The sequence below is a fragment of the Ovis aries genome, chromosome 16, assembly GCF_016772045.2.
Source record: "Ovis aries strain OAR_USU_Benz2616 breed Rambouillet chromosome 16, ARS-UI_Ramb_v3.0, whole genome shotgun sequence".
Taxonomy (NCBI): Eukaryota; Metazoa; Chordata; class Mammalia; order Artiodactyla; family Bovidae; genus Ovis; species Ovis aries.
Genome location: NC_056069.1, coordinates 2,886,067 through 2,913,201, shown reverse-complemented (window position 1 = coordinate 2,913,201; position 27,135 = coordinate 2,886,067). Strand labels below are relative to the sequence as shown.

The 27,135-nt window shown below is 45.0% G+C and overlaps 1 protein-coding gene across 5 annotated transcripts; it reads right to left on the bottom strand.

Annotated features, from left to right (window-relative positions):
* Positions 1–772: 772 nt before the first annotated feature.
* GABRP (gamma-aminobutyric acid type A receptor subunit pi) lies at positions 773–27,135 on the bottom strand. Of its 5 annotated transcripts, XR_006056472.1 has the most exons (11): positions 26,986–27,135; positions 22,050–22,146; positions 21,201–21,319; positions 16,779–16,846; positions 15,806–16,023; positions 14,112–14,194; positions 10,841–10,978; positions 10,236–10,388; positions 9,606–9,793; positions 2,340–2,696; positions 773–1,010 (listed from the first exon to the last, which is right to left on the bottom strand). XR_006056472.1 is itself a non-coding variant. In XM_042233656.1 (10 exons), the coding sequence occupies exons 2-10, from the start codon at positions 22,100–22,102 to the stop codon at positions 2,394–2,396; spliced, it is 1,323 nt and encodes a 440-aa protein (XP_042089590.1). In that variant the 5' UTR covers positions 22,103–22,146; positions 26,986–27,135; the 3' UTR covers positions 773–2,393. The 5 variants fall into 5 exon arrangements, 3 of the variants coding, with proteins under 3 accessions (XP_042089590.1, XP_042089592.1, XP_042089591.1); XR_009596702.1 differs by lacking the exon at positions 9,606–9,793; XM_042233656.1 differs by having other exon boundaries at positions 773–2,696.

Below are 27,135 nucleotides of genomic sequence, written 5' to 3'. Positions count from 1 at the left end.
TTATTGAATATATCTACATCTATGTATACATACCTTCCTCCCTGTATTGAGAATATCAATATTAAATATCAATATCAATATCAATATTAAATATCAATATTCTCCATATCAAAATAGTTGATGAGATTAGTCTTGCTATTTTTACCCAAGAAATAAATGCTTTGGGTAAAGCAAGTTGGGGACTGATCTGGGTAGGTACGATACACAGAACAGGCTTGGAATATTTGGAGTGTTTTTACTGAGAGCTCTAATATTGCAACCTACATAAGTTTCATTGTGACACAGAAAATCCAAGAATTTTTTCCCCAAAGTATATTCTCAAACTATAAAAATATCATTCAACAAAAAAACAAAAGAGAATTTAAAATTAATGAAGACGATTTGGAAGGGAATTGAGGACATTTTTTGAGAAGTAGGTCTTTCAATACCACCAGGCCTAGCTGTTTAACTGCAAAGCAAGTTAAACAGTGTCAAAGAATGACACTATTTCATGAGTGTTTACCTTCCTCAGTAGGAAATAGTAGAGGGGTGTGTGTGTGTGTATGTGTGTGTGTGCGTGTGTGAATATATATGTGTATGGTTTAGGGTGAAGGGAATATGAGGATGGAAGAGTGTGAGTCCACTGAGTTTGTGTTATGATGAACAACTTTTCCAAATGGGATTTTAAACATATTCTATAGATGACCACTTGACTTGGTATGTAGCTAACATGATATATTTATTTCAGTTTCACATCTTTATACCTTTTTCAAAAATTAATGCTTGACTAGAGTTTCAAAACAGATATTTCCTTTCAATCTTTATTAAAAAGAATCACAAATATTATTGACCCATACAGTGGCATCCACCTCTTTAATTCTTCCATTCCCATCAGAAACATTTCGTTTAAAAAGCTCAGTTGATCAAACCCATAGAAATTGAATTGTTAGCAGTATCATAAAGGGGGAAAGAATGAGAGCCTATGGTACAGGGATAGGAGAGAGATGGTCTTCCAAAGCCACAGTTTATTTCTGAAAGGAAAAGTAAAAGGATACATTTATTAGAAAAGGAAGCTAAAGAATTAAAGATGGCAAGATTCTTTTAAAAGATTGGGCCTTTATCACGGCACACCCACAAATTACCATTTATGGTACTGTCGGCTGAGCTAGGCCAGGAGGCAGGGATGCACCTAAGATGCTTCTTTGGTTAGGGTGAGAGTGGCTGGGCTTGGAAAAGATAGCTCACCTGCAGCACCTTGCTCTGTAACAAGCTACTGACTTAGAAAGCTCTGGACCTAGGATCAGAATTCTCCTACTGAGGCAGGATAAGCCACTCAAAGTAGTCCAGCTAGAAAGATCAGGTGTCTGAGCAAGCCACTTGTGATAAGCCACTTGTTTCTGAGTGATGCAGCTCATCATCTATTATAATAAGCATCCTTCCTTGTCATTAGAGCATAGGGATAAAAGCTCCTCATGGAAGGATGCAGGGGATCCGCTGCTGCCAAATTGTTGCTCAGCGTCGAAGCAGCAGATAGAATTGGACTTGATTCTGCAAGGCTTCATGACAATAGTCTGTATAAAGACTCTTAGAATAAGTATTTTAAAAGTTCTTCCGTTTTTCCCATGATGTGGGGAAACGGCTTCAGCATTGTTTAGGACAGGCTTGCATATAATAGTAAAATGATAAGACATGTCAAATGGGGGAATGAAGCCCAGGAGCTCTCCCAGTTTGGGGAATCCATTGTATCTTATAAAAGAAGAGATTTATGTTTGAGATTATTGGTCCACTAAATTTTTCTTCACTTATATTTGATTTTCAATGATAGGACTTATTGGAATATGCGGATAGTTCTGCTGTGGCAATAGATACTATATTAACAACTCATCTTGGTATTTACTGCACTGACTTTCAGTTAATTTACTTAAGCCCAGATTTAATTTTAATCAAAACCAAAAACTAGAAAATGTTACTCCCCAACTAAGCAACAATGTATTTTTTTAAGCACCGTAGAGATTTAGTAAATAGCATGTGTGATTAATTTAAAACCAGCCTCTGCCACTTGACTCAATACATGTAATAGCTTCCTTTTCCTTTTTTGTGTGAGTTAAATGAAGACCAGGGAGCCACTGGGCAGTCAGTCCTGAGTACGCTTGTAATCTTGGGCTCCATAGGGATGTCTTTCATAAAAATAAAAAATAAATGGGTGGATACTTCTATTAAAAGACATAGTGCTAGGACTTCTACACAGCTTAAATAATGGTTGGGTGAGCCATTCTTTGAGGAGAAACGCTCAAATGTTATTTTAGTCACTTGTGGCACCAGTAGTTTAGGGTGCACACTTGGCTTAGAATATCATTTACCTTAGTATGTTGCTTTACTGATGATCTTTGGCTTGCAAACAGTTCAACATCTTCTCAAAAATACATATAGTATGCCCAGTAAAATACATTGGCTAGCATAAAAATCAAAGGAAATAGTAGTTTGGAATATCGATCAACATTACTAGGGTTTTGAATTGTGAAATAATCAACAATCCTGCCCAGCTTATCTCGGAAGACAAACTTGAACTTGTCACTGGTTTTCATTGTCAAGTCGCTGTAGTCAACGTTATCTCCGGAAATTTCAATGCTGGCAAAACTGATCTTCCGTTTAAAGCTGGAGATGGAGCTGTTGATGATGTTAGTAATATTGACTTCTTCCACTTCCTTTGCTTTCCCCTAGTTCATAAACACGGTGGTTAGTTTGACAGATGACTTAGCAAAAGCCTGATGGCTTAATGGTAAAGATTACACCTGCCGATGCAGGAGAGGTGGGTTCGATCCCTGGGTCAGGAAGGTCTCCTAGAGATGGAAATGGCAACCCATTCCAGTATTCTTGCCTGGGAAATCCCATGCACAGAGTAACCTGGAGGGCTATAGTCCATGTGGTCGCAAAGAATCAGGCATGACTGAGTGACTAAGCAACAACAATTCATATACTTAGAGGTCTTAATATTGAATAATTAGGTTGAGGAGAGAGCAGTACTAAGCGCCTTATATACTGGCTGGTAAGCAAGACTTGGCAGTCTGATATCCTGCTTATAGGCACCTGTCTTTAAGTCATCAGCTCGTATAATGGGGAGAATAACCACTGCCCATTTTAGATGTGCAGAGCCGAGTGTGTGTGTGTGCATGTGTGTGCTCAGTTGCGTCCAACTCTGTGACCCCAAGGACTGTACCCCACCAGACTCCTTTGTCCACAGAATTTCCCAGTCAAGAATACTGGAGTGGGTTGCCATTTCTTTCTCTAGGGTGCTAAATGTTAATTGCTCAGGCTTTGAAGATAACTGACCGGGGTTCAGATCCCATTCTGTCTTTCACTATTGTGACATTTTAGTCACCCCAATTCCTTTAGAACTCAATTTCCTTGCCTGCAAAATGTTGATGACATTAATACCTACCTCTTGAGAGTGATGGGAAGATTAAGTGGTATAAATTATGTAAAGCATTTAGTAGGTGTTTGACGGTTTCATTCTATTCCAGGGAGAAGGGAGTAACTGATTATGGAAGTTAATAGATATCAGCAGTGTCTTAAGGTTTTTGCCACACAAATAGAAATAATGATGGTTCTTGCAACCCCATGGAGTTGCCATTCTCCACCAGAGCTGGAACAGCATGGCACGTGGACTGGAAAGAAAGCTCAGTTGTGGAACGCAGAGGCAGCTTGAGCCCAGGGCAGAGCCTGGGTGGGGTGGTGGCCGCTGTTGTTGATTCTTCTCCAGCAGCACGTCAGAAGCAGCCCAGGCCTCTGACGATGGCTGGTACACCGTAGCTCACTACCCCCAATCCAAACAGAGAGTCTACCCAGGTCCTCGCTTGCCCTCGCTTGCCCTCGCTTGTCCAGCAGGGCTCGGGGGGCAGAGGCTGGAGGAGTGATCAGCCTCAAAGGGAAAGGGGACCTGGACCCGAGGTTGCACCCGAGCAGAGCAAGGGCAACAGTTGCTGGCACCGCCCAGATTGCACATCAGAGAGAACGCGGACCTCTCACTGCAGCCTGCCCAGCCTATAGGCCTCCCTTCCTTCAGCACCTCCCTGGGGCTGGGAGAGGGAAAAGCATACATTTAAAAGGGATAGAATCATGTGAATTGAATCGCCAGTCTGTGTTTGACGCAGGATGCAGCATGCTTGGGGCTGGTGCATGGGGATGACCCAGAAAGATGTTATGGGGAGGGAGGTGGGAGGGGGGTTCATGTTTGAGAATGCATGTAAGAATTAAAGATTTTAAAATTTAAAAAAGAAAAAAAAATAAAAGGGATAGAGCCAGCATGGGCCCAATCCTCAGGGCTTCTGCTCCAGCAGCTTGGGATCAGAGCCCACCCTAATAGGGTGAGGAGGGTCACCGGGCAGAAGGAAGCCACACCTCACACCGGGCTCTAGCTCTGGGCGCTCTGCAGTCCCACCTTCCACCAAGGGGACAGCTGCCGGCACGTGCTGAGAAAGGACACGGCCAGCTTCCACCCCAAGCTCAGCTTTCCCGGCAAAAGCACTCTGTGCAGGGGCATATCCACATAAGGCCTATGCAAGACCGCAGTCGGCAGCTGTCTCACCTGAACTTGCAGGGGCAGAGACATTTAAGCAGAATGAAAAGTCAAAGGAACGGATCTCAGTTGAAAGAGCAAAAGAAATCCCCTGAAAAAATAAATAATGAAACAGAAATAAACCATATCTGATAAAGAACTCAAAACATTATTATTAATAATGCTAACTGAGTTAGGGAAAAGAATAGATGAACATGGTGAGAATTTTAACAAGGAACTAAAAAATATTTTTAAAAAGACCCAATCTTAGGAATTCCCTGATGTCCAGTGGTGAGGACTCCACACTTTCACTGTCGAGAGCCTGAGTTCAACTCCTGGTCAGGGAATAAGATCCCACAAACTGCACAGTGTGGCCAAAAGAAAAGAAATGAAGAATTTAATCCTGAAGGAAAACACACTGGAAGGAATGAAGCCGACTAAACGGCACAGAAGAACAGATAAGTGGCCTAGAAGGCAGAGTAGAAACCACCTAGCAGAGCAGCAGAAAGGAAAACAGATTTTAAAAATGAGAGCAGTTCTGGGATCATACCAAGTGTATCGGCGTTCACATTATCGGGCTCCCAGAAAGGGAAGAGGATAGAAAATGTATGTGATGAAACTGTGACCAAAACTTCCCAAACCCAAACAAGGACCACATATCCAGCTACAGGAAACACGGAGGGTCCCAAGCAAGATGAACTCAAACAAATCCATACCAAAACATAATCAAAATGCCAAGTGTTAACGATAAAGAGAGAATTCTAAAGGCAACAAGAGAAAAATACAGAATCATGTACAAGGGATCCCACATAAATCTGATTTTTCTGCAGAAACTTTGCAGGCCAGAAGAGTGTGACATTCAATGCTCTAAAGGGTAAGACCTGCAACCCAGGTTATCCTAGATTATCATCTAGAATTGAAGAAGAGATAAAGAACTTCTCAGACAAGGGAAAACTAAGACAATTCATCAATAGTAGACTTACTCTAGAAGAAATGTTATAGGATTTTCTCTAAGTGGAAAAGAAGAAAGAATCTATAGGAAAGGGATAATCCTAATCCCTTTACTAGGAAAGGCAAACAGTACAGTAAGAACTGAGGCTCAATCACTTAATTAAGCCAGTGTGAAGATTGAAAGACAAAAAAATTATAAAAACAACTATAACTGCAAAAGCCAGTTGAAGGACACATGAGATGTAAAATATGACATCAAAAACACAAAGTGTAGGAGTCCATGAGGTCGCTAAGAGTCGGGCACGAATGAGCGAATTCACTTTCGCTTTTCACTTTCACGCATTGGAGAAGGAAATGGCAACCCACTGCAGTGTTCTTGCCTGGAGAATCCCAGGGACAGAGGAGCCTAGTGGGCTGCCGTCTGTGGGGTCGCACAGAGTCGGACATGACTGAAGCGACTTAGCAGCAGCAACAGCAGCAGCAGCAGCAGCAGCAGCAGCAGCAGCAGGAGAAGGGAGTAAAAAATGTAGCTCCTTTACAATGTGCTTGAGCTTAAATTACTACCAGTTTAAAACAAGTAGATACCACAAGTCAAAACCTAGAACAGATACACAGAAACGAAAAAGAAAGGAATGTAAGAATGTTGTTAAAGAAAATCATCAACCATAAGAGAAGAAACAAAAAAAGGAAATGAACTGAGAAAACCAAAAAAAAAGACAAAAAACAACTAGAAAATGAGTAAGAACATGGCAGTAGGTACATAACTGTTAGTAGTTATTTTATTTTTTATTAAACTTTTTATTCTGTATTGGAGTATAGCCAATTAACAATGTTGTGATAGTTTTGGGTACAGTAAAGGGACTCAGCCATACATATACATGTATCCATTCTTCCCAATTCATTGAGCTCCCTCCTAGACGCACTGCTATATTTAAAACGGATAACCACCAAAAGTCTACTGTAGAGCACAGGGAACTCTGCTCAACGTTATGTGGAAGCCCGGATGGAGGGAATAGTTACTTTAAATGTTAATAGACTAAATGCTAATAGACAAAAGACGGGTGAGTGATAGAATTAAAAAACAAGACCCACCTGTATGCTGCCTACAAAAAAGTTAAATGCACACAAAGACTGAAAGTGAGGGGATGAAGAAGATATTTCATGCAGACAGAAATGATAAAAAGTCAGGGTAGCAATACTCATATCAAACAAAACCAACATCAAACAGTCTGTAACACAAAACAAAGATGGAAACATACAGTAATCAAAACAGCATGGTACTGGCACAAAACAGACATACGTCTCAGCAGAACAGAGTAGAGAGCCCAAGAATAAATCCACTTCATAGTCAGTTAATCTATGACAAAGGAGCTGAGAACATATAATGGAGAAGAGAGTTACTTCAGTAAGCACTGCTGAAAACTTTTATTTAACTTAAAATTTAAAATTAAATTAAATTTTAAATATTGTATAAAATTTAATTTTATACAAAAATAAACTCAAAATGGATTAAAGATCTAAATGTAAGACCTGAAACCCTAAGACCCCTAGAAGAGAACATAGGGAAAATACTCTGACATAAATCATAGCGATATTTTTTTGGATCAGTCTCACAAGACAAAAAGAAACAAAAGCAAAAATTAAACAAATGGGGCCTAATTAAACTTAAAAGTTTTGCACAGCTAAGGAAACCATTAATAAAATGAAGTGACAGCTTACTGAATGGGACATAATATTTGCAAATGACATGAACAGCAAGAGGTTAATATCCAAAATACATAAACAGGTCATATAGCTGAATATAAAAAAACACAGCCCTATCAAAATAATGGTCAGAGGACCTGAAGAGACTTTTTTCCAAAGAAGACATACAGAATGACTAAGAGGCAAATGATACTTGACATATCTAATTACTAGAAAAATGAAGATCAAAACAACAATAAGATATCACCTTGCATCTGTCAGAACCGCTACCATCAAAGAGTCTACAAATGAATATTGGTTTGGACATGGAGAAAAGGAGATCCTTGTACACTGTTGGGAATGTAAGTTGGTGCAGTCACTATGGAAGACAATATGGAGGTTCATCAAAACACTGAAAATAGAATTACCATAAGATCTAGCAATTGCACTCCTGGGTATATATCCAGATAAAAATACTAGTTCAAAAAGATACATGCACTCCAATGTTCAGAGATGCACCGCTTACAATAGCCAAGATATGGAAGCAATCCAAGCAATCCAAGCAATCCAACCTCAACTGACCAATGGATAAAGAATATGTGAGATACATATATATGTATATATATATAATGAAATACTAGCCAACCATAAATAGGAATGAAATTTTGTCATTCGCAGTAATGTGGACGGAACTAGAGAATTTATGCTCAGTGAGATAAGCCAGAGAGACAGACTGTGTGACATCACTTATATGTGAAATAAAAAAAATAAAACAAATGAAAACAGCCAGCAAAAGAGAAACAGACTCGCAGATACAGAAGCAAACTGGCGATGATGAGAGGGGAAAGAGAGAGGAGAAGGGGCAAGACAGGGGTGTGGGGCTGAATGATTTCAACTACTATGAATAAAATACATAAGCAGCAAGGGCAAATTGTGTAGAACAGGCAATAGTGGCCATTATTTTGTCATAACTTTTAACAGAGTATTATGTAGAAAAATAATCATTATACTGTACACCTGAAACTCATATAACATTGTAAATCAACTCTACTTCAATTTAAAAAATAAATTTAATTAAAAAAATAGATTAACTTAAAAAAAAAAAGAAAGCCTACAGGGAGTGAAATAAATGAAATACATATTCTTCGGCTGGCACATATGATCATTTGCCTTTAGTACTTGAGTAATATGACTGTGTGAAACATTGTTTATGATAGTCGAGCACAAGAGAAAAGTCAGCTGGATCTCTGGGCTATTCTGAATCCTCCTTTTCTCCCCATTAAACCTTGTACAGTCCTGGCCCTTTGCTAAAGGTGGGCAGCTCTTCTGCACTGGATCCCTATCTTTTTTTTTTTTTTTTTAGCAGGAGCTTTAGTATGCCCATGTCTATCAAACTGGGCTTCCAAAAAATCCCACGGTTCCATGAGCCTGCAGAGAATAATAGTTAAGGGCATGGTCCATTGCCCACTGCAAGTGGGAATAACAGATGTGTCAGACTTTGGAGGCAAGCAGATTTAGGTTCGAATCTCAGCTCTGCCTTTTCCTGTCTTTGTCCTCTTGCATAAATTACTTGTCTTCCCATACTCAGAACCCACAACTGTAAACATAGGGGTAGCCTCACTGAGTTGTTATGAGCATTTTTAACAGGTCTCTACAGATGGGAAAGAATCCGCCTGCCAATGCGGGAGATGTGGGCTCGACCCCTGGGTTGGGAAGAGCCCCTGGAGTAGAAAATGGCACCCCACGCCAGTGTCCTCGTCTAGAGAACCCCACGGGCAGAGGAGCCTGGGGGCTACAGTCCATGGGGCCACAAAGACTCGAACATGACTGAGCACATGACCACGAGCATTTTAAATGACATAATATTTGCAAAGAGCTTGTGACTGTGTCTGGCCCATACATGCTCAATTGATAATAGTCATTATTATTATTATTCTGAGCGATGAGCCATGGTGTTTCACTGCTAAGCCAGATAATGAGTCCCTCCCTGTTAGCAGAAAAATATGCTAATCATGAAATTTGCCAGTTTAATTTTTCCATACATTTTTCTGGAAACCATTACTTGTATAATTTGAGAAAACAAAAAGGCAACAAAAGAATAAATAGTAAATACATATTAATCTGGAACTTATAAGCAGCTGGTCATGTTTGGTTTGATCCTAGGTTTTTCATGGAGGCTTGTTCTCGTGGTTGGGATTTTATGTTGCATACAGATAACACAGTTATTTTCTGCTAGAAAATTAAGCATATTAATATCTCATTGGCAAAAAGAGTAGTCTTTTTAAAAAGGTGTCCTGACTGTCAGATTCCCCTCATGGAACAAGGATGAGAATCACTGGTGCAAAGTGAATCCCTGGGGGTCAGGAACCAGGTCCTGGTCTCGACAGACCAGTATATGGCACAGGTGATGAATTACATAGAGCCCTCAAATTCTTACCCGATCTTTGGCTGCCATCTGCTGTAAGGAGCTGTAGTGGGCAACTGCATATTCCAGGAGGGCCCCAAACACGAAGCTAAAGCATATTCCCAGGTACACATCGATGGCCTTTATGAAGCAGTTGGTGTTCGGGAGAGAAGTACGGGACCCAATCATCAGTGTGGTCATTGACAATACAGTGGTCACTCCTAGGGAAAAAGTGAGCAATGTACCCACAACAGCGGTCGGTGCAGCTGCCTTCACCACCTGGCAAACTGTCTCCATTCAAGAGCTGGCAACATGGGGACAGGACTCAGAAACGGGACAGAGCTCATTCTGAAAAGTCTGTGGGCTTCTGGGAAAGAGTTGATTTGCCCTTTTGTTCAGGTATGAGTGATATGACTTTCTAAATATTTCCGTCTTCTCACTGGAGGGAGGCGTTCAGTAAACAAAATAACCATTCTTCCTTATCTGTCACTGTGAAACAAAGTTTAAAAATACACTATTCCTAATGTGGTCTCTCTTTCTCTCTCTCAAGAAACCAGCTCCTAGAACTATCCTGCGAATATCAAATAAAAGAATGGCAGAAGGTTAAAAAAAAATAAGACCTAATAACCCAGTTCTTAGAAATCTCCCATTGGAACTACTTACCAATGCACGTTCTTGCAGGAACTGAATCAAGGGAGATCCAAAACGAGACCCAGGATAACACCACCAGGAAAGTGGAAGGAACGTAGGTTTCCAAAATGAAATACAGGACATTCCTCTGAAGCTCAAATTGCAAGACCAGTCGTGTATAATTTCCTGATAGAATGAACAAGGGATAAGAGATCAACCCTCCTCAACTGGCATTCCCTGTGGGAAGTTTAACTTAACTGTATTTGCCTTAAACCATCCATTGTTCACCAAAACATAGTTAATAATGAACTGCCATTATAGTTTCAGTGAAAGAAATTGTGGTTGTATACGGGAGTGCTGATGCCCCCAACCATGAGCCTCTTCTTGTGCCCTTCTCTGTCACAGTATTCCTGCAGCATCACCGCTGGTTTCCAGGATACCTGCTTCACTAGACTGCGAGCCCCTGGGGGACCGTCTCAGTAGTGGGTGTAAAGCAGGCAAAAGTGCCAAGCCAAAATGCTTGGCCTATCACAGAGGGTTCTTGGGCCCAGAAGGGGCCAAGTGAAAAAGAGGTGATATTTTGGACTCAGAATACAACTAGGCTATATTGCTCTTGTGCAAACTGTCCTATGAGTTACCTGTTTCTTGCTGTGACCTGGTAACTGAGGTGAAATATTGTTGTATGGTGTACTGAGCAAGTCGCAGGTTCTCCAATCCCCGCACAGAGTCGTTCCCTCTCAGCCAGCTGAACTCTACGTCATTCCCATCGTAGCCCCCTGCCGAGTGAAAGGGTACCCTGATCAGTGCAAGAAGGTGGCAGACTGAACTGGTCTGGAAAACACTGAGGCAGAGACGACAGAAGCTCGGTCCTGATGGTGCAAGTCCAAGGATGATCCCATATGCAAAACCTGGCGTGATTTCTCGAGTGTGATTACAGTGTGTGCCCAGAATGAGACGGCCTGCTAGGGCTTACCACCGTCAGTGAGAGCCAGTTCTGTGCTAAGCATTCTATACACCTAGCAGATGGTAAGTAACTAGAAATGGCCTTGATCATTATTCAGATGATATTTTTTGAACACATGTCTGTGAACTCACAAAGATCTATAGTAGCTATTGCCTTTCAGGACAGTCTAACATTTTGGAGGGGATTCTCAGGGACCTTTGGTCTATTCATATTTTCCTATTGGCATAATATAACAAAAAAAGAACCCCTCAAAACTTTCAGTCATCTACTTTATTGATGTCTGCAAGCATAAGTATTTGATAAACCTCAAAGCAGTTTTACTAATATAGTTGGTGATAGTAATAATAGCTAACTTTTATTAAACATTTACATTAAGTCCTTTACATAACATGTCTCTAAGATTCTCACAAGCTTGCAAAGTAGAGCTATATATTTCTTCATTATTTAAAGCTTTTTTTTTTACATTTTATGAAATTGAAATGGATCTCACAGTTGTTATATATTAAGTAGAGCTTAGAGCTTTTTTTTTCTGCAGTGTTACTATTCGATAAATGCTGTGCCTTAGAATTGAGGAACTGTAATGTTTTGCCCCTTTTATACATGAGAATTATCAGATTCAGAGAGACTGGATAACTTTCTCAGGATAGCAAAGCAAATGAGAAACAAACCAGTATTGGACCTCAAGAAAGTTTAATACCAAAGCCCATGGATGATGATGATAATATCTATCACTTAGTAAGCAATTACCTTTCTAAGTGCTTTACAACATTATCATCTCATTTAATCCTCAGATGATATCTTTGAGAAGATAGATGAGTGGTTAATAAGCACATAAAAAGATTCTCAAAATCATTAGTCATAAGGGAAACACAAATCAAAACCACAGTAAGATACCACTTCACATCCACTAGAATGGCTGTAATTAAAAAGATAGACAATAATAGATGGTGAGAGTGTGGAGAAGTTGAATGTTGCTGGTGGAAATGTAAAATGGTACAACCACTTTGGAAAACGGTTTGACAGTTTCTTGAAAAATTAAACATAAATTTGACCCGGCATTTTAGTCCTAAGTAACTATCCAAGAGAAATCAAATCATGTCCATAAAAGGACTTGTACAGAAATGTTCACAGCACTGTCATTTATAACAGCTGAAAGGTGGAGACAAGTCAGAGCAACTTGTACTGCTTGTATCATTTTGTCTGGCATCCCAAAGGGAAAAAGTATCTAAAAAAGTAAGTTGTACAAGCCTCTACTCAGGTACTTTGCTTTCATAACTGATGGTGGGGTTGTTGTCCAGTCACTAAGTTATGTTCTAGTCTTTCTGACCCCATGGACTGCAGCACACCAGGCTTCCCTGCCCACCATCTCCTGGAGTTTGCTCAAACTCATGTTCATTGAGTTGGAGATGCCATCCAACCATCTCATCCTCTGTTGCCCCTTCTCCTCCTGCCCTCACCCCAGCATCAGGGTCTTTTCCAGGGGGTCGGCTTGTCACATCAGGTGGCCAAAATATTGAAGCTTCAGCTTCAGTATCAGTCCTTCTGACGAATATTCAGGGCTGATTTCCTTTAGGATTGACTGGTTTGATTTCCTTGATGTCCAAGGGACTCTTAAGAGTCTTCTCCAACACCGCAATTTGAAAGCATCAATTTTTCAGCACTCAGCCTTTTTATAGTCCAACTCTCACATCTGTACATGACTACTGGAAAAACCATAGCTGTGACTATATGGACCTTTGTGGGCAAAGTGACTGGTAAATGCTCACAATCATTACGTTCTCATTGCTCTTTCCCTGAGTGGATATGGGCACTTGTGGCATGGTATCAATTATTTTCTAGGGGTATCATTCAGGAAAAAGCCCTTGGTGAGGTTTCTGAACCCAGATTCAGTGAAAGCTTCCTCTGCTCAGTGGGGACAATATTTGTGTAAGCAGAGTGCTGGAGTTTCCAGGAGAATCTCACTCCTGAGATTTGAGATGAGCACTGCTACCCGCGGAGGGCAATTGCTCTCTGTACATGGGGCTGGAAATGAACTCTCTTTTTGTTAACCTCAAGTTTTCTTTTCTTGTCTGCCTCCAAACAGCTGCATTGCTTCAAGAAGTCTTTTCATGCATTTAGTCAATAAGGTAATTAATCTGCCTGCCCTAGTCTTTAATTAAATGTCTACCTCTGAAAAATGGCTGCTGTCTCATAATGGTTCTGTTTCTTGGATGTTGGCCACTAGTGTCCTCAAGAAGCACCCAGTGGTTCCCAGAGCTTGAATACACTTTTTCTTCCTTGTGCAAGCCATGCCTTGACGCCTTAATAATTGCTGTCTGTGGCATTTTCTTCCTAGGACTTGTATCACAGGTGCCACCTCCCCGTGGTGGGTATTTTGGAGTGGTTTACTAAGGAACCGCAAGATCACTCACAGGGCCAGGAATTCATCTGACACCCATCAGCTCAGAGTAAATGCTCATTCTTCATCATAAGCAAATCCCCAGGACGCAGTTGAGATGTCCACTTACTGGCACTATGCTATCAAGCTTTATGTATATCAAATAATTTATTCTAGAAGTTTAAAGCAGTCTTGCAATAAAGGTCAATGATTGTTTTGTATATCTGCCATTTCTTACTTCTGCTGTGCTCTTCCTGGCTTCCGTGACTTAGTAGTTCCTGAGAATTCTTCCTAGGCCTATTGGCTCCTGTTTGCTTTGCTGTCCTGCCTAGTTTTAGGTGGAAATACTTGGTGCCAATGCACAGTGGTCCTCTCCCAAAGACATAGTGTTGAAAGGTTTATTTTTGAAAGTCTCTAAATCTCTCTGGACATACACCCAGAAGGGATGAACCCATTGTCATCAACATTAAGGAGAGAAAGCCTACTATGAATAGGATACTCCTCACACATACGCAGATCTAAGTCACCCCAGAAACTCATCTAAGGGGCCCGCATGACGTATACTCACAGCTCTCTAGTTGCAACTTGCATGTCTGTGTGTCCATGGGGTATTTAGACAGGTCCATGTTACATGCAACAGTTGTTGTGATTCTAAGAAAGGAAAAATGGATTTGTAGAGAGTGTTATAAGGATGCTATAGAAAGTATACACTCCCTCTTAAGGGCTACTCCAAGAGAACTTTCACCTTGACTCTTAGAGTGAATGTGTGACTTGGTGCCTACATTCAAAGCAGTCCTGAGTTTTTCTGCACTAAGCAATACCGGAGAGACTTGGTTAAAGCCAGAGTCCAGAGTGCAGAAAGTTAGAATGTTGGCAATTCAGAGACAAACTTGCAACAATATCACAAAACAGAATCATTCATTGGCTTTTTTGAGATGTTTCTGCATCCAGTTTTTTCTGGGCTCTGAGTCAATAACTTGCCTAAGGTCAGAGAGCAGGGACTTGCCCTAAATCTGTCTGACTCTAGAGCCAGGCTATTAACCATCATCCATTGTTTGTTATCCTTGTACAGCACACTCACACGTGCTGTGGGAATGCAAGGGAGGGGCACCTTAGTATTAACTGGAGTTAGGGTCAAGGGAGAGGTCTATTGGACTTCTTGAAAGAGGTATTGAGGTTTAGGCTGACCTTTGTGGCTCAGCTGGTAAAGAATCTGCCTGCAATGCGGGAGACCTGAGTTTGATCCCTGGGCTGGGAAGATCCCCTCGAGAAGGGAAAAGCTACACATTCCAGTATTCTGGCCTGGAGAATTCCATAGACTGTATAGTCCGTGGGGTTGGACACAACTGAGCGATTTTCACTTTCAGGAATATTTGGTCCATGTGTGTGTGTGTGTGTGTGTGTGTGTGTGTGTGTGAAGTCGCTCAGTCGTGTCCGACTCTTTGCGACCCCGTGGACTGTAGCCCGCCAGGCTCCTCTGTCCATGGTCCCTAGCCTTCTACTGAAGGCCTCCAGCAGGGTTAGGTTTGCAGTCATTGTTTAGCCCTGGCAGAGGCAGTGGTGAGTCCTCTGCCTGCAGGCTGCCCCAGGGAGCACCTTAGGGGCATCTTTCCTGTTGCCGCCAAACGACAACTTGATGAAGCTGTGAAGGGTGGAAGGAAGTTTTGGCCTCGGGGATTTGAAGAAGGGGCAAAGCAGAGCCCATGACTACAGGTGGTGAGGCTTTGGAGGACTGTACTTTGATTTTCTGTCTGTACGAGTACAGCTCACCTAAGTAGAGATGTGTTCTGTAGCCACCAACTGCCCCGTTGCGCCCAGGAAACGGAAGTTTTTTGAATCACCTCTCTGTCTGTGCTTGCTGTTCCCCTTCCCTCTTCCTAGCTAACTTCCTTTTACTCTTTAAGACTCAGCTTAGAGTCCTGCGAAAACCTCCTCTAACATCACCCCGAACCACTGTCCCACTCCCGCCGCGGGCCCCCAGTGCCCTGACTTCCTTTGCTTATGCGTCTGTGTCAGGACAACATCTGATTCAGCCCCATGGCCTCAGCATCCAGCACAGGCCTGGCACGGAGCACACATTCTCAGTAGAGACTTGTTGAGCCAAACTGGACTGAGAAAGGGCCCTTCTGCTCTGGGGACAAGGACCTAAGAAGGCAGGCCCACGGGAAGGGGAGGTGGTTGCCTGAAGACTGGTCAGAGCATCCTTTGCCTCTCCTCCCTGCTCTTTTGCCCCCTACCCTGAGGCCACAGGCGCCCGGTCACCTGAGGGCATACAGGACTGTGCCGTTGGAGAAGAGGCGGATGAGTCGGTTCCCCACAGTGACTTCGTGGAGGAAGGACTTCTTGGACTCCACGATGTAAGTGTCTGGCACCCAGAGGAACTCCACTAGGCGTGCGTCCAGAGTGAAGCTCTTGTTGCCTTCGAACACCAGCCTCTGGTCTGTCCAGCGCTGTCTGAGGTATATGGTGGCTGTGTAGTCCTGAAGGGCAGCCGGGGAGAGGAAGTGGACGGAAGGAGAAAGCTCAGAAAATGCAAGGAAAAGGGTCATGTCTTACTTTCCTCCCCACCTCCACTGAGGTCAAGAGCACATGCCACAGCAGACCTGGGTGAATGAAGCTTGCCTTGAGGTGGTGGCCTGCAGCAACATGAGAACAAAGCACCTTATTTATTCCAGATAACACCCACTGCCCAGAGGGAGCCGCACCGGATGTGTTCAGGGCCTTGACTTACTTTCCCTTGATCACAAAGGCCACGCTAAGGTTTTCAAGGCTTTGGTGTGCGAAGGGCTCAGGTTGCCCAGTTTACCTGCAGTCTACAGCGGACTCTCATGGCAAACTGCCTGCAGCGTCCCCCTGTCTAAGACATGTTCTCTTAAGTGAGAGGGTGGTTGGAAGAAGGTATGTGACTGTTGGCTTTCATCAGCTTGTCTCCTGCTCTGTGAGGAGCCACGTGATATTTAGGCTTCCTCCCTGCCTTTCATTTTCCCCCATTCTTACCCCTCGCCCAGCACACCCACTCCCTCATTTTCCCCCTCCTAGCCTTTGAATCCACTTTCCCTCTGATACTCAGAAGAGTTGTTTTACAAGCAGCTTCCACTGTCTTGAGTTTCGGGATAGGTCTCCAGTTCCCGCCATTCCAATAAGTCTCTGTTCTGTTTTGCGTAGCTAGAACGGGTTTCCTTATAAAACACAGGAAAGGGGCTCAATGGGTGGAAGGCGAGGGAAGCACACGTACCATATTACTCTCTGAAATACTGGAAATACTTGCAATGTCCAGAGTCAGTGCTATCTGAACAGGTTCTCCTAAGAATGGAGAAAAAACAGAAAGCCTTACATAGAAATATAAACCGATTTGCTAACATTAGCACAGCTAAGAAATATATAGTTATACACATTAATAATTAATAATATACATAGAAGAAGTATATGGGCTTCCCTGGTGGTGCTAGTGGAACAAATCTGCAGTGCAGGAGATGCAAGAGACACAGGTTCGATCCCTGGGTCAGGAAGATCCCCTGGAGAGGGGGAAAGGCAACCCGTTCCAGTATTCTTGCCTGGAAAATCCCATCGACAGGGGAGCCTGGTGGGCTACAGTCCAAAGGGGTTGCAAAGAGTCAGATAAGGTCTCGAAGAGTCAGACACGATTGAAGCAACTAGGCAAGCACGCACATGAGAAATATATATATATTAGAAAATTTAAAAAGTAACAGTGACCTATTGCAAAATTTTAAACAATTTAGAAGTTTATAAATAAAAGGTTAATTTTCTATCCTCCCCCTTGCAGGAGAAATGACTATACAGGGTGTGCCTCCTTTTTGTATGAAAAAGCAATGCACACAGGTACACTTAGCTAAACACACAGAGGCGAGACCACACTCTAGTCATTAGTGTTGATCTGAAGGAATGGAATGGTATCTGCTACTTCTTACTTGGAGGACTTTTTCCTATGGTGCTTGTGAGGGACTCATTTATTTAGAAATGTAATAGAGATTTGGGAACTTGTACACAAATATATTTCCCCCCCTCAACCAAGTAAATTTACCACCAGATGGCATTCAAGGCTACTCATGGTTGAGCTTCCACTCACCTGTGACATCCTTCTCCTCTTCCTTTGCTCTCCAGGAACCTTAAACTATTTAGAGTTGCAGAACCATCCCCATTTGGTCTGGAGTGCAGATGCTGGGCCTCAATCCTGGAGTCTGGGCAGGTGGGCCTGACTTCTGAGGGTGCCTGTCTTACCTCTCGAGTGAAGTAGGAAGTGAAGAAGAGTGGGAGCCACCATTGTCAGTGGCCAGGCCAGGAATGTTTACTCTCCCTGAGACTAGAGATGCGGAACGAGAGCCCAGGAGTCAGGAAGATGTGAGTTTTGATCTGGAAAGTTAGCAGACCTTTCAGAACTGCAGCTTTCTCACCCGCAGGTTTGAATAATGCTAATGACATCAGAGGGCCATGGAGAAGGTTAAATGAGAGAAGATGTGTGGCAGCTTCTTTGCAGGGTGGTGACGAGCCAGAATATATGCGAAGTGGCTGCCTAGCTAGACATACAGAAGGTGCTCAGAAATAATTATGTGTACAAAGCCCCCAGCATGGTTTCTATCATGCAATACCATGCACTCGGTAAATATTATTTCACTTCCCTTATCCCTCTCTTCCATGATCTTAGCTAATTCTGGAAAAGAAACAACTTTCCTCACCAGGTTAATAGGTGGAAAGCGTTTACTTGGCATAATACCTGGGGGTACTTCAGGGAACTGTGACAACACGTTAACTAGGGAAAGGAGAGGTAGAATTCAAAATGCTTCACCACATCAAACTGGGAAGAATCAGAGAGCAGCTTAATTATTAATTGAAGGAAATCAAGCTGCAGGATATAGGTAAGAACTTGGAATTGGAGTTTTAAAGCCAGTGCGATTAAAAATGATTAACTGAGTACTTGGTGGGAAAGGGGTAGATCTTTCAGGGCGGACCCTGGAAGGTGCTGAAGGAGTTAAGGTGCTAAGTGGCTCTCTGCCCCTCATGGCAGCAAGGTGTTGCATCAAGAAGAGAAGCTTAGGGTCAGCGTGGCCACATCACAGCAGTGTGACCTTGAACAAACTGCTAAACCTCTCTGTTCTACAGTTTCTCATCTTTAAAATAGAGCTGCTAACGTCGGTCATCAGGGTGGGGTTGGGAAGGTCACGGGATCTGTTGTAAGAGCTTGGCACACAGCAGGCATGGCTCAGCACTGGTTGCCACCCCCGAGGAACATGGAGAGCCGAAGATGTACAAGCGCTTCAGGCTCACTGTGGGTTTTGTATGTTTAGTTTGTTTCTAGGTAGTCTAGTCCCGGCTTTTTCTCAGTTGGCTGCTTTATGGACCAGAGTTTGTTCTTTCTTCCCTGTGAGTTAGAAAAGTGAGCAGTGCCACCAGAGGGCAGCTTTCTCCTAGGAAACAGGTCAAGGCCAGGTCCTGGGCAGAGGCTTGCAGACCCGTGCCGCCAAGCTCAGTCCCTGAAAAGCCCTACGGAGGTCTGGTCACTCAGGGGCCTCAGGGTCCTAGACCTGGGTGGACAGACGTTGCTCCAGAGAACTACAGCCCCTCCGCGGGCCTGGAGGCTGCCTCATACATGTAGGTTCTGTTAGGAGGCAGAGTGCCAAAGGCTCATGACAAGGGGTGGAGGTGTGCCTTCCCTTCCTTTTGACTGAGGACCCCTTGCCCCATTTCCACCCCAGGTGGGTCTGCGCCTCATGTCCCTGAGGGCCACCTCAGGCTCAGAATGGGTATGTCACCCAGGGACTCTGCATCCTGTTGGCCCACGAGCTAGCAACAAGAAGGGCAGTGTTCTGGCCCAGTTGTTTGGCATTTGGGAGGCAGAGACGTTGTTCAGCAAATCTAACCAGATGTGCACACTCCCAGGCTCATCATTAGCATTCAGTTGGTCCTGGGAAAACCAGGGCAGGTGGAAGCCCCCAAGGTCCCTTAACTTAAGGACCTCAAATCCTAAATGTGTGGCTGTGAGGTTGGGTCTCTCAGATCTCCATCTGAAGGAGTGTGGGTGGCCCCAGCTGCTGCGCTCTGAAACCTTTCACCACACTTGTTCAGAGGCCACACTTCCCATGGTCTGCATCCCACTGGGGCCTGAACATGTTAGGAATACTAAGGCAGGCCTGCTCCTGGGAGGCACAGAGATAGGAGACTCCCGTGATGGGAGCTTCCGCTCAAGGACTCCATGGTGGACTTTCCAAACATGCTTAGAACTGCACTGTGGTCTAAGGCACCTCCACAAGCCTTTCTTCCCTCCCTCCCTTCTTCCCTTCAACTTTCCAGCTTCTTCCTTTTCCTGCCCCATATTTTGTCATAGATATGGCCCCAATAAATATCTTGCAAGGATAATCCCCTCTCATCGTCTGCTCCTCAGAGGACCTGGACTAACCCACTAATCCAAATCTGACCTGAGAATTTTATTAATATCAACCGAAGAGAGGAGCAGGAAGGCAAAGGGATTAAAATAGATGGCATCTTAATGATATATTTAAACACTTAATTCAATCCTCCCTGTGAGGTAGATGATATGCCCCCTAGCTACAGAAAGCTAAGATGCTTGCCCAGCAGTTGAGCCAGGAGCCAAACTCAGCTTTATTCAACGCCAAGGCTCTTTCTACTACTCAAGGTAACAAGACATTAGTAACCACATTGTTCATTCTTGCATTTTACAAACAGAGAGGCTGAGACCCTGTGAGAAGGAGGTAGGTGGTGGCCTCATTCTTTCCATCCTTGCTTCATTTTCCAAGATATATTAATTGACAACTTGCTACCTGTTGAGCACTGAGATACCACTGGGGCTAGTGAAGTAAATAAAGCAGGATTTCTGCAAGGGATTTCAGCCTAGAGCCAAGACGGACATAAAGCCAGTGACAGTATCACCCGGTAACAGCTGTGATTTAGATGTATGTTCAAGATAAAGTGTGAAGAAAGGGCATGAGGCCTGGAGGAATCTGTGTGGGCTGCTCCTAAGAGGAAGCCTTTGATCTGAGACATGAAGGAAAACTGGCATTTTACCAGGAGTCAGATTGGAACAAGCTCTTATTGGCAGATGAACAGTCTGAGCAAAAACCATGGAGACCAGAGAGGCCAAGGAGGTCTGGCGGCACATTTGTATAAGGGCGTAGCGGGCAGATGCTGGGGAGATGAGGTTGCCAGGTAGAGAGAGGTGGGGCTGGGAAGTGCTGCATGTGCCACGCGACGGGCTCTGGACTCTAGGCTGGAGATACTGGGGAGCAGGAAGTATTCTGAGCAGCAAAGGGCCCAGGTGGGTCATCCGAATGGCAGAGTAGAGGGTTAGTCTCGAGGTGGCAGGCTGAGGCCAAGGTGAAGAACAGGTGGAACAGTCCTGGTGAGACATAGTAATGATACCAGAAGTGTGGGTAGAAGGCAGACAGTGGGTGTGGGGTAGTGAGGAAGCTCTAGTAACCTCCCTGGGGAGGAGGATTTCTGTATCCTGCAGGTGGAGAGACCAGAGAAAGTGCTTTCTCCCAAGCAGCATGAAAAATAATTGGCAGCTGCTAATCTGTTAGATCAGAAAAAGCAGTCAACTACAGTCTCCTGAAACCCTCGTCTGCATATTATCTCTGGTCCTGTTCCTTTCGAATTGATGTCCTGGGCAAAAAGAAAGACCTACCGCCAAAATTGGGCCTGAGAAACTTGTTATATCCTGCTGTGAGATTCTCAAAGCCAGGCAGGGACAGCTTGTCGCTTCTGCTGACCTCAGTGTTGAACTGATTCCCCTGGACGCACACCCTGCAGAAGAAAACAGGTTTCAGTGCACATGTGTGCTGATGTGTGGACCAACATGCAGACATACAAACTTGAAGCTTGAGCTTGTGTTTGCGTGTATGTGTGTGGTTTTACTGGCTTCCAGGTGGTTCGGTGGTAAAGAATCTGTCTGCCAGTGCAGAAGACTCAGGAGACACAGGTTTGATCCCCGGGTCAGGAAGATCCTCTGAAACTGTATGTCCTGGTCCACTCCAGCATTCTTGCCTGGAAAATTCCATGCACAGAGGAGCCTGGAGGGCTGCATGCAGTCCATGGGTGGCAAAGAGTCAGGCACAGATGAGCACGTGAGCCCGCACACGCGTGTGCTTGCACTCATATACCGTCAGCGACTCTTCCAAAGAGAGCCCTCCAGCTTTCAGCTGCTGAATTACACGTGTCTCTATCCCACCCCACTTTGTTATGCGTTTGCCATGTGTCATAATGTCGTGGTAATTTGGAAACACTCAAAACCTTCCCCCCAAAACAAAAGGGATTTACCCATCTCTGACCATTTTGGAAGCTTGACTTCTCCAGATAGGAAAAAAAAAAAAAAAATGGCATGAAACTGTATGTCCTGGTGCGTCAGCGGGGTGAAGGCACTAGGTTTTGTCTTGCCGTTGGTAAGTAGAAAGGACTGCCCCCCCCCCCCGCCCCTCACCGTGTGCAAAACACAGAGCAGTTCGGGCCGAGGCCACTGAGGGGCGCCAGAGCTCACCGTGCAGAGAAGAGACTCAGACACACGAAGGCCAGGTGGAGACTGCGCCTCATGTTGGGGAGCTGCAAGCGCAGTGCGAGGCCGAAGTAGAAGCCACCTGGGGAAGCAGACGGGGCAGGTGGGAGCAGCCGGCCCCCGGAGCGCGCCTCCTCCCAGCCCAGCTTTTCCCTCCTGGAGGGTCAGGCACAGCATTTTCTCCGCCTCTGTGGGGAGCAGCCTCTTCCCACACCCACATGCAGCTCCTCCCTGATGTCACCCAGGAATGCCTTCATTTTGGAAGATCACTTTTTCTTTTTCACTTTTTAAAACTGGAATATAATTCTTTCACAGCGTTGTGTCAGTTTCTGCTGTACAACATCATGAATCAGCCACACGTATTCATATGTCCCCTCCTTCCCGAGTCTCCCTGCCACCACACCCCCACCCCACCCCTTGAGGTCGTCACAGAGCGCCACACTGAGCTCCCTGCGCCACCCAGCAGCTTCCCACCAGCTCTCTGCCTTCCACACGCTAGTGTATATACGCCAGGGCCACTCTCTCAGCTCATCCCCTCTCCTCCCCGACCACTGTGTCAACAAGTCTGTCCTCTACATCTGCGCCTCTATTCCTGCCCTGCAAATAGCTTCATCAGTACCATTCTTCTAGATCCCATATAGATGCGTTAATATATGATATTTGTTTTCCTCTGACTTAATTCACTCCGTATGACAGGCTCTAGATTCAGGCATATCACTTCAACTCACTCAATTTCATTGGAGGATCACATTTCAAATAAAGGCTGAGGACTTGTTTAGAGAGCGGTTCTCTGGAGCAGAAGTGTAGCTGGTGCGTCCTGAGGTGCATGTGTGGAGAGCCCCAGGATAGTGCTCACCCTGTCCTTGTCCTGATTTTCCAGGAAGGATATCCCAACCACATACTCCCCTCTGACCATGCTGTATATAGAAGGGTCCAGGCCTGTTAAGCAGGTAATGAGAACTTCCCGAGGACTTCCATAGGCCAAGGAACATGTTAGGTACTTTCCCAAAGATTCTCCTCATCTGTGCTCACAACGGCCTTGTGAGATGGGCAGGTTTCTCCCCGTATTGCAATGAGAATACAGCGCTCCCAGAAATGTCTCTGTGCTGGTGAATGTCAGAGGAGGCTTCACAGATAGGGCTGGCAGCCTCAAGACCCAGTCACGGGCTGCTCTCCACCCCCGGACCTGCTCCCTGGTGCTTTCAAGCTGTTTAGCCGGTGCGAGTGAGCATCGTGTGCCTGCAGAATGTCAGGGGAGGCACGGCCTAGGGGCTGGCCTCCTCGGTTTGGGGACTGCTGTCAGATGTCTCTGGGAGGAGCAGGCACCCAGGCGGGCGAGCCTGTGAACTGTCACTCTGGGGACAGCAGTGGAGGTCCTCAGGGCAGAGGTGAGGCTCAGGTCCCAAATTTGACCTCTTTGGTAGGTTCTGCGAAGAGGTCACTTTCTAGAGTCTTGCCATGCTGGGGCTCAGGGTGCAAATCAGCCATTAATTAACATCACTTACAAAACAAGCACGTGCGTATTCTAGGAATGGAAATGAACTAGAGATGTATACAGTCAAACGTGAAAATCTCAGTGATGTGTTGAAGTAGGTGTATCAGTTTGACACACGTACCACTAGGGTGGGAGATGTGGATGGTGGAAGAGGCTGTGTGTGTGTATGGAGCTCAGTTTTGCTGTGAACTTGAAAGTTCTGAAAAACTTAACTCTTAAAAAAAAACAGTGTAAATCCTTTCCTCACTTCTCTAGTCTCATACATCCAAGATAACAATTGTTAATGGTTGCTTTACCCACACATCCGCTATATTTTAATGTAGACGTACATCTTCACATGAAGAAAAAGGTTTGAAAGCAAAGCTGGAATGATGGCATACAGTTTTTGCTACATACATTTTCACTAAATAATAGAAGCAAATCTTTATTAAATATTGAATGCAAGCTTGTACTATGCCAAGAACCTCTTCAATCCTCACAACGTTTTGAGGTAGTTACAACCATTGTCATTTTACAAATGAAGAAACTGAGGCTTAGAGATGATAGGAAAATACCAAGGTTATATAGCACGTGAAGGACAGAACTGAATCTAGGCAAGCTGAGCCAGGCACTTTTTTTTTTTTTTTTTTTTAGCATTTTATGGGTTTGTGCGTGTGTGTGTGTGTGGTTATTTCACTTTCATATTTCTTAAAAACGTTGAAGTGTATTTGACCTACAAGTACTTTTAATCACTGTACCATGGCACATACTCTTTCCCAATGTCAGTGGGACTTTCCATCTCATTCCTATAGATCTGCTCATTCTTTGCGATGGCAACAAGATATTTCATAAGACTAGTGCACTAACATTTATATAACACATGTCCTATATGGTTACTAAGCTATTCCTGAATCTTCTACTGTTACAAAGCCAGTAATGAGCATCTCTGCGCATGTGTAAACTCCTATAAATCTGCACTCCTTCATATTTCCCTGCCTCAGTCTTTTCCTGCTCCTGCGCCAACAATACCAGCCATAAAATCACCATTATCGATCCACCAATGTTTGTAATCACACTTTCCCCCTTTAGTGCATCTCCCCGACCCTTGTCCTTCCTCTTAATCCCAGCGTCATGTTTAATAAGGTCCAGGGAGCACTCCCATGCCTTCTATCCCTTCATTCAACTTTCCAAAGGCTTAACGGGATCCTCCTATGAATCAGACTCATGTGAGGCCCCCCCAAGAGCTGCGGTCTGCTGGGGAGAGAGGAGTGTGAGCAGTGAAAGAGACCGGAGTTCCCGGAGACTGCCCTGTGGCAGGGGCCGAGGTAAAGGGATTCAAAGGAACACAAAGGAAGTGCGTGGCCAGCTCCACGGGGGACGGTGCACAGCGCTGGGATGGAAGTCACAGAGAGGGTCATGGGCCCTTGAAGGATGTGTGTGCACTTGCCAGGTGAATGAAGGAGGCCGGGGCCCTCCAGATGGTGCGGACAGATGTGGAGGCTCGTCCATGGACACCCTGCTACTTACTGCACTTAGTCTCTCCCTGCAGCCCATGGCCTCTGGCAACTTCTTTCTAGTCTGGCCTGAGTTAGCTCCGTTCTCATCTGGGATACATCTCAACTCTTTCTTCTCTCATAAGGTACCACCCTCAGTCAAGTCAGTTAGAAACACCCAGTCTTCAGCTCCAGGACTCCAGGTGAATCATGTGCTTCCTGTGGTCAGCCCTAAGTTAGGAAGAGAGAGTGTCTGGGCCCTGGGCCTTTGAATCTGCTCCAAAGAGTCCATGCTCTGAGAAGCTTTACCCAGGCTAGACTTAGATGTGTGATCCCATCTCACTCTGCTTGCTCTGGTTACAGTGCTGAAAATGTGTCATTTTATAAGGGAAGAAAGGAGAAAAGGAGAAAGCCCTCTAAATGCCTGCAAGGTGCCACTCTTGGTAATTAATCTCATTTAATCCTCACCAACTGACCCAGTAGGTGTTAATTTAGAGAGCTGACTCTCAGGTCAGTGAAAGGTTTTGACTGAGGTTGCATGGCCATTAAGTGCCTGTGATTTGAACCCAGGTCTTCCAAGCCCCTCTTTTATGTGCCATATTTGGGCCTCAGGTCCTGGAGCTGAACTGGGTTCCACCAAACCCATCTCTGGGATAGAGTACCGCATCCACAGCACGGCCTAAGTGGCAAGTGCGGCTGGTGCCCTCGTTCCGTGTGGCAGAGGCACCAACCCTTAGGTGACGGTTCACGTACCCGCCTGCCTGAATAGAGGTTTGGGCCACCAGCTGAGATACAGACTCTGGGAATGGCGTTTGGCAGAGCTGTGCACTGAACCTCCAGGGGGTGGTGCCCAAAGGGTTGTCTTGCAGCCACAAGACTCGAAGACTCTGGCTGGAATCGCGAGCCTCCTGCAGCTGTAGGGAGCATGGCACTCAGGCACGCATACCCGTTCCTGAGGAGTCCATGCACTCTCACCCTCCTCTGAGGGGACCTCTGCCAAGACCCAGCTTCCACTGGTAGAGCCTGAACTTTGGATTCAGGCACCCCTGAGTGGCTTAACCTCTCAGAGCACTGGTTTTCTCATCTAACAAAAGGGAGTGGAAAGCACTCAGCGAACACTTGCTTCCATCCTCCTCTACCTTCTCCATCTTCCACAGGGACCTTGGTGCCTCCACGTGACTACAGAAATCCAAAGCTCAGGCTCTTTCTAACACACCCAGGGTGTGAGCTGACCAGAGTGTCGCTCCGAGGGCACTCAAGTTGGCATCACCTCAGGGAGGACAGTGTCAGACACAGGACTTCAGGGTCACCTACGTGACTGATGCCCCCTTTTTCTAGGTGGGCTCTGAGAAGCAGCTGTTGTTTAGTTGCTAAGCCATGTCCGACTCTCTGCAACCCCGTGAAGCAGAAGTAATTCCAGTACGTGCTGGTTTCCACTCCCATTCCCAGAACTGCCATCACACAGATACTGTGAACTTAAACTTGTCATGTGAGCCTCCTTCCTCCATGGGCACGGCCCCCCTGTCATCGGTCCCTTCTGCATAGACAGAACCATTTGTTGGAAAGCAGGGGTGGCACCTGAATTAGGCTGAGGTGAGGAGAGACATTATCACCACAGGCCCACCTTGAGAAATCACAGAAGCTGGACTTGTCCAGTGTGTGTCCTGGGCGGCAATACAGAGAGGAAGTCCTGTGGCCCCAGGATCAGACCAAAGATGCTCTAGTCTTGATTCTGCGCTTTCTCTGAGATTGTTTAACTTCTCCCTGAAGTTTAGTTCCCTCCACTATATTAATAAAAGGAAAAGTTTTTAAGACAAAGGTGAGGCGTTGTGCAAAGGAGGTGCTCCACAAATTCCAGACCCAGCCCCCTTCCCCGGGTCCCTGCCAGGCTTAGATTTGGCTCGCCTGCCCTTTTCTCGCTCCATGCACGGAGAGGGGCCAGCAGCTTCCTTACCAGTTTCCTTCCTCTGTTAGTACAGGGCCTTTAGGTCTTCAGGCTGGGCTTTCAAGTAGGGCATAGTCTTCCGGGTCCCTGAGATTCTTCCCATCGTCAGCCCTGACCCCTGGGATCACACAACCACTCTCTGATGGAGTGGCTCTCTCT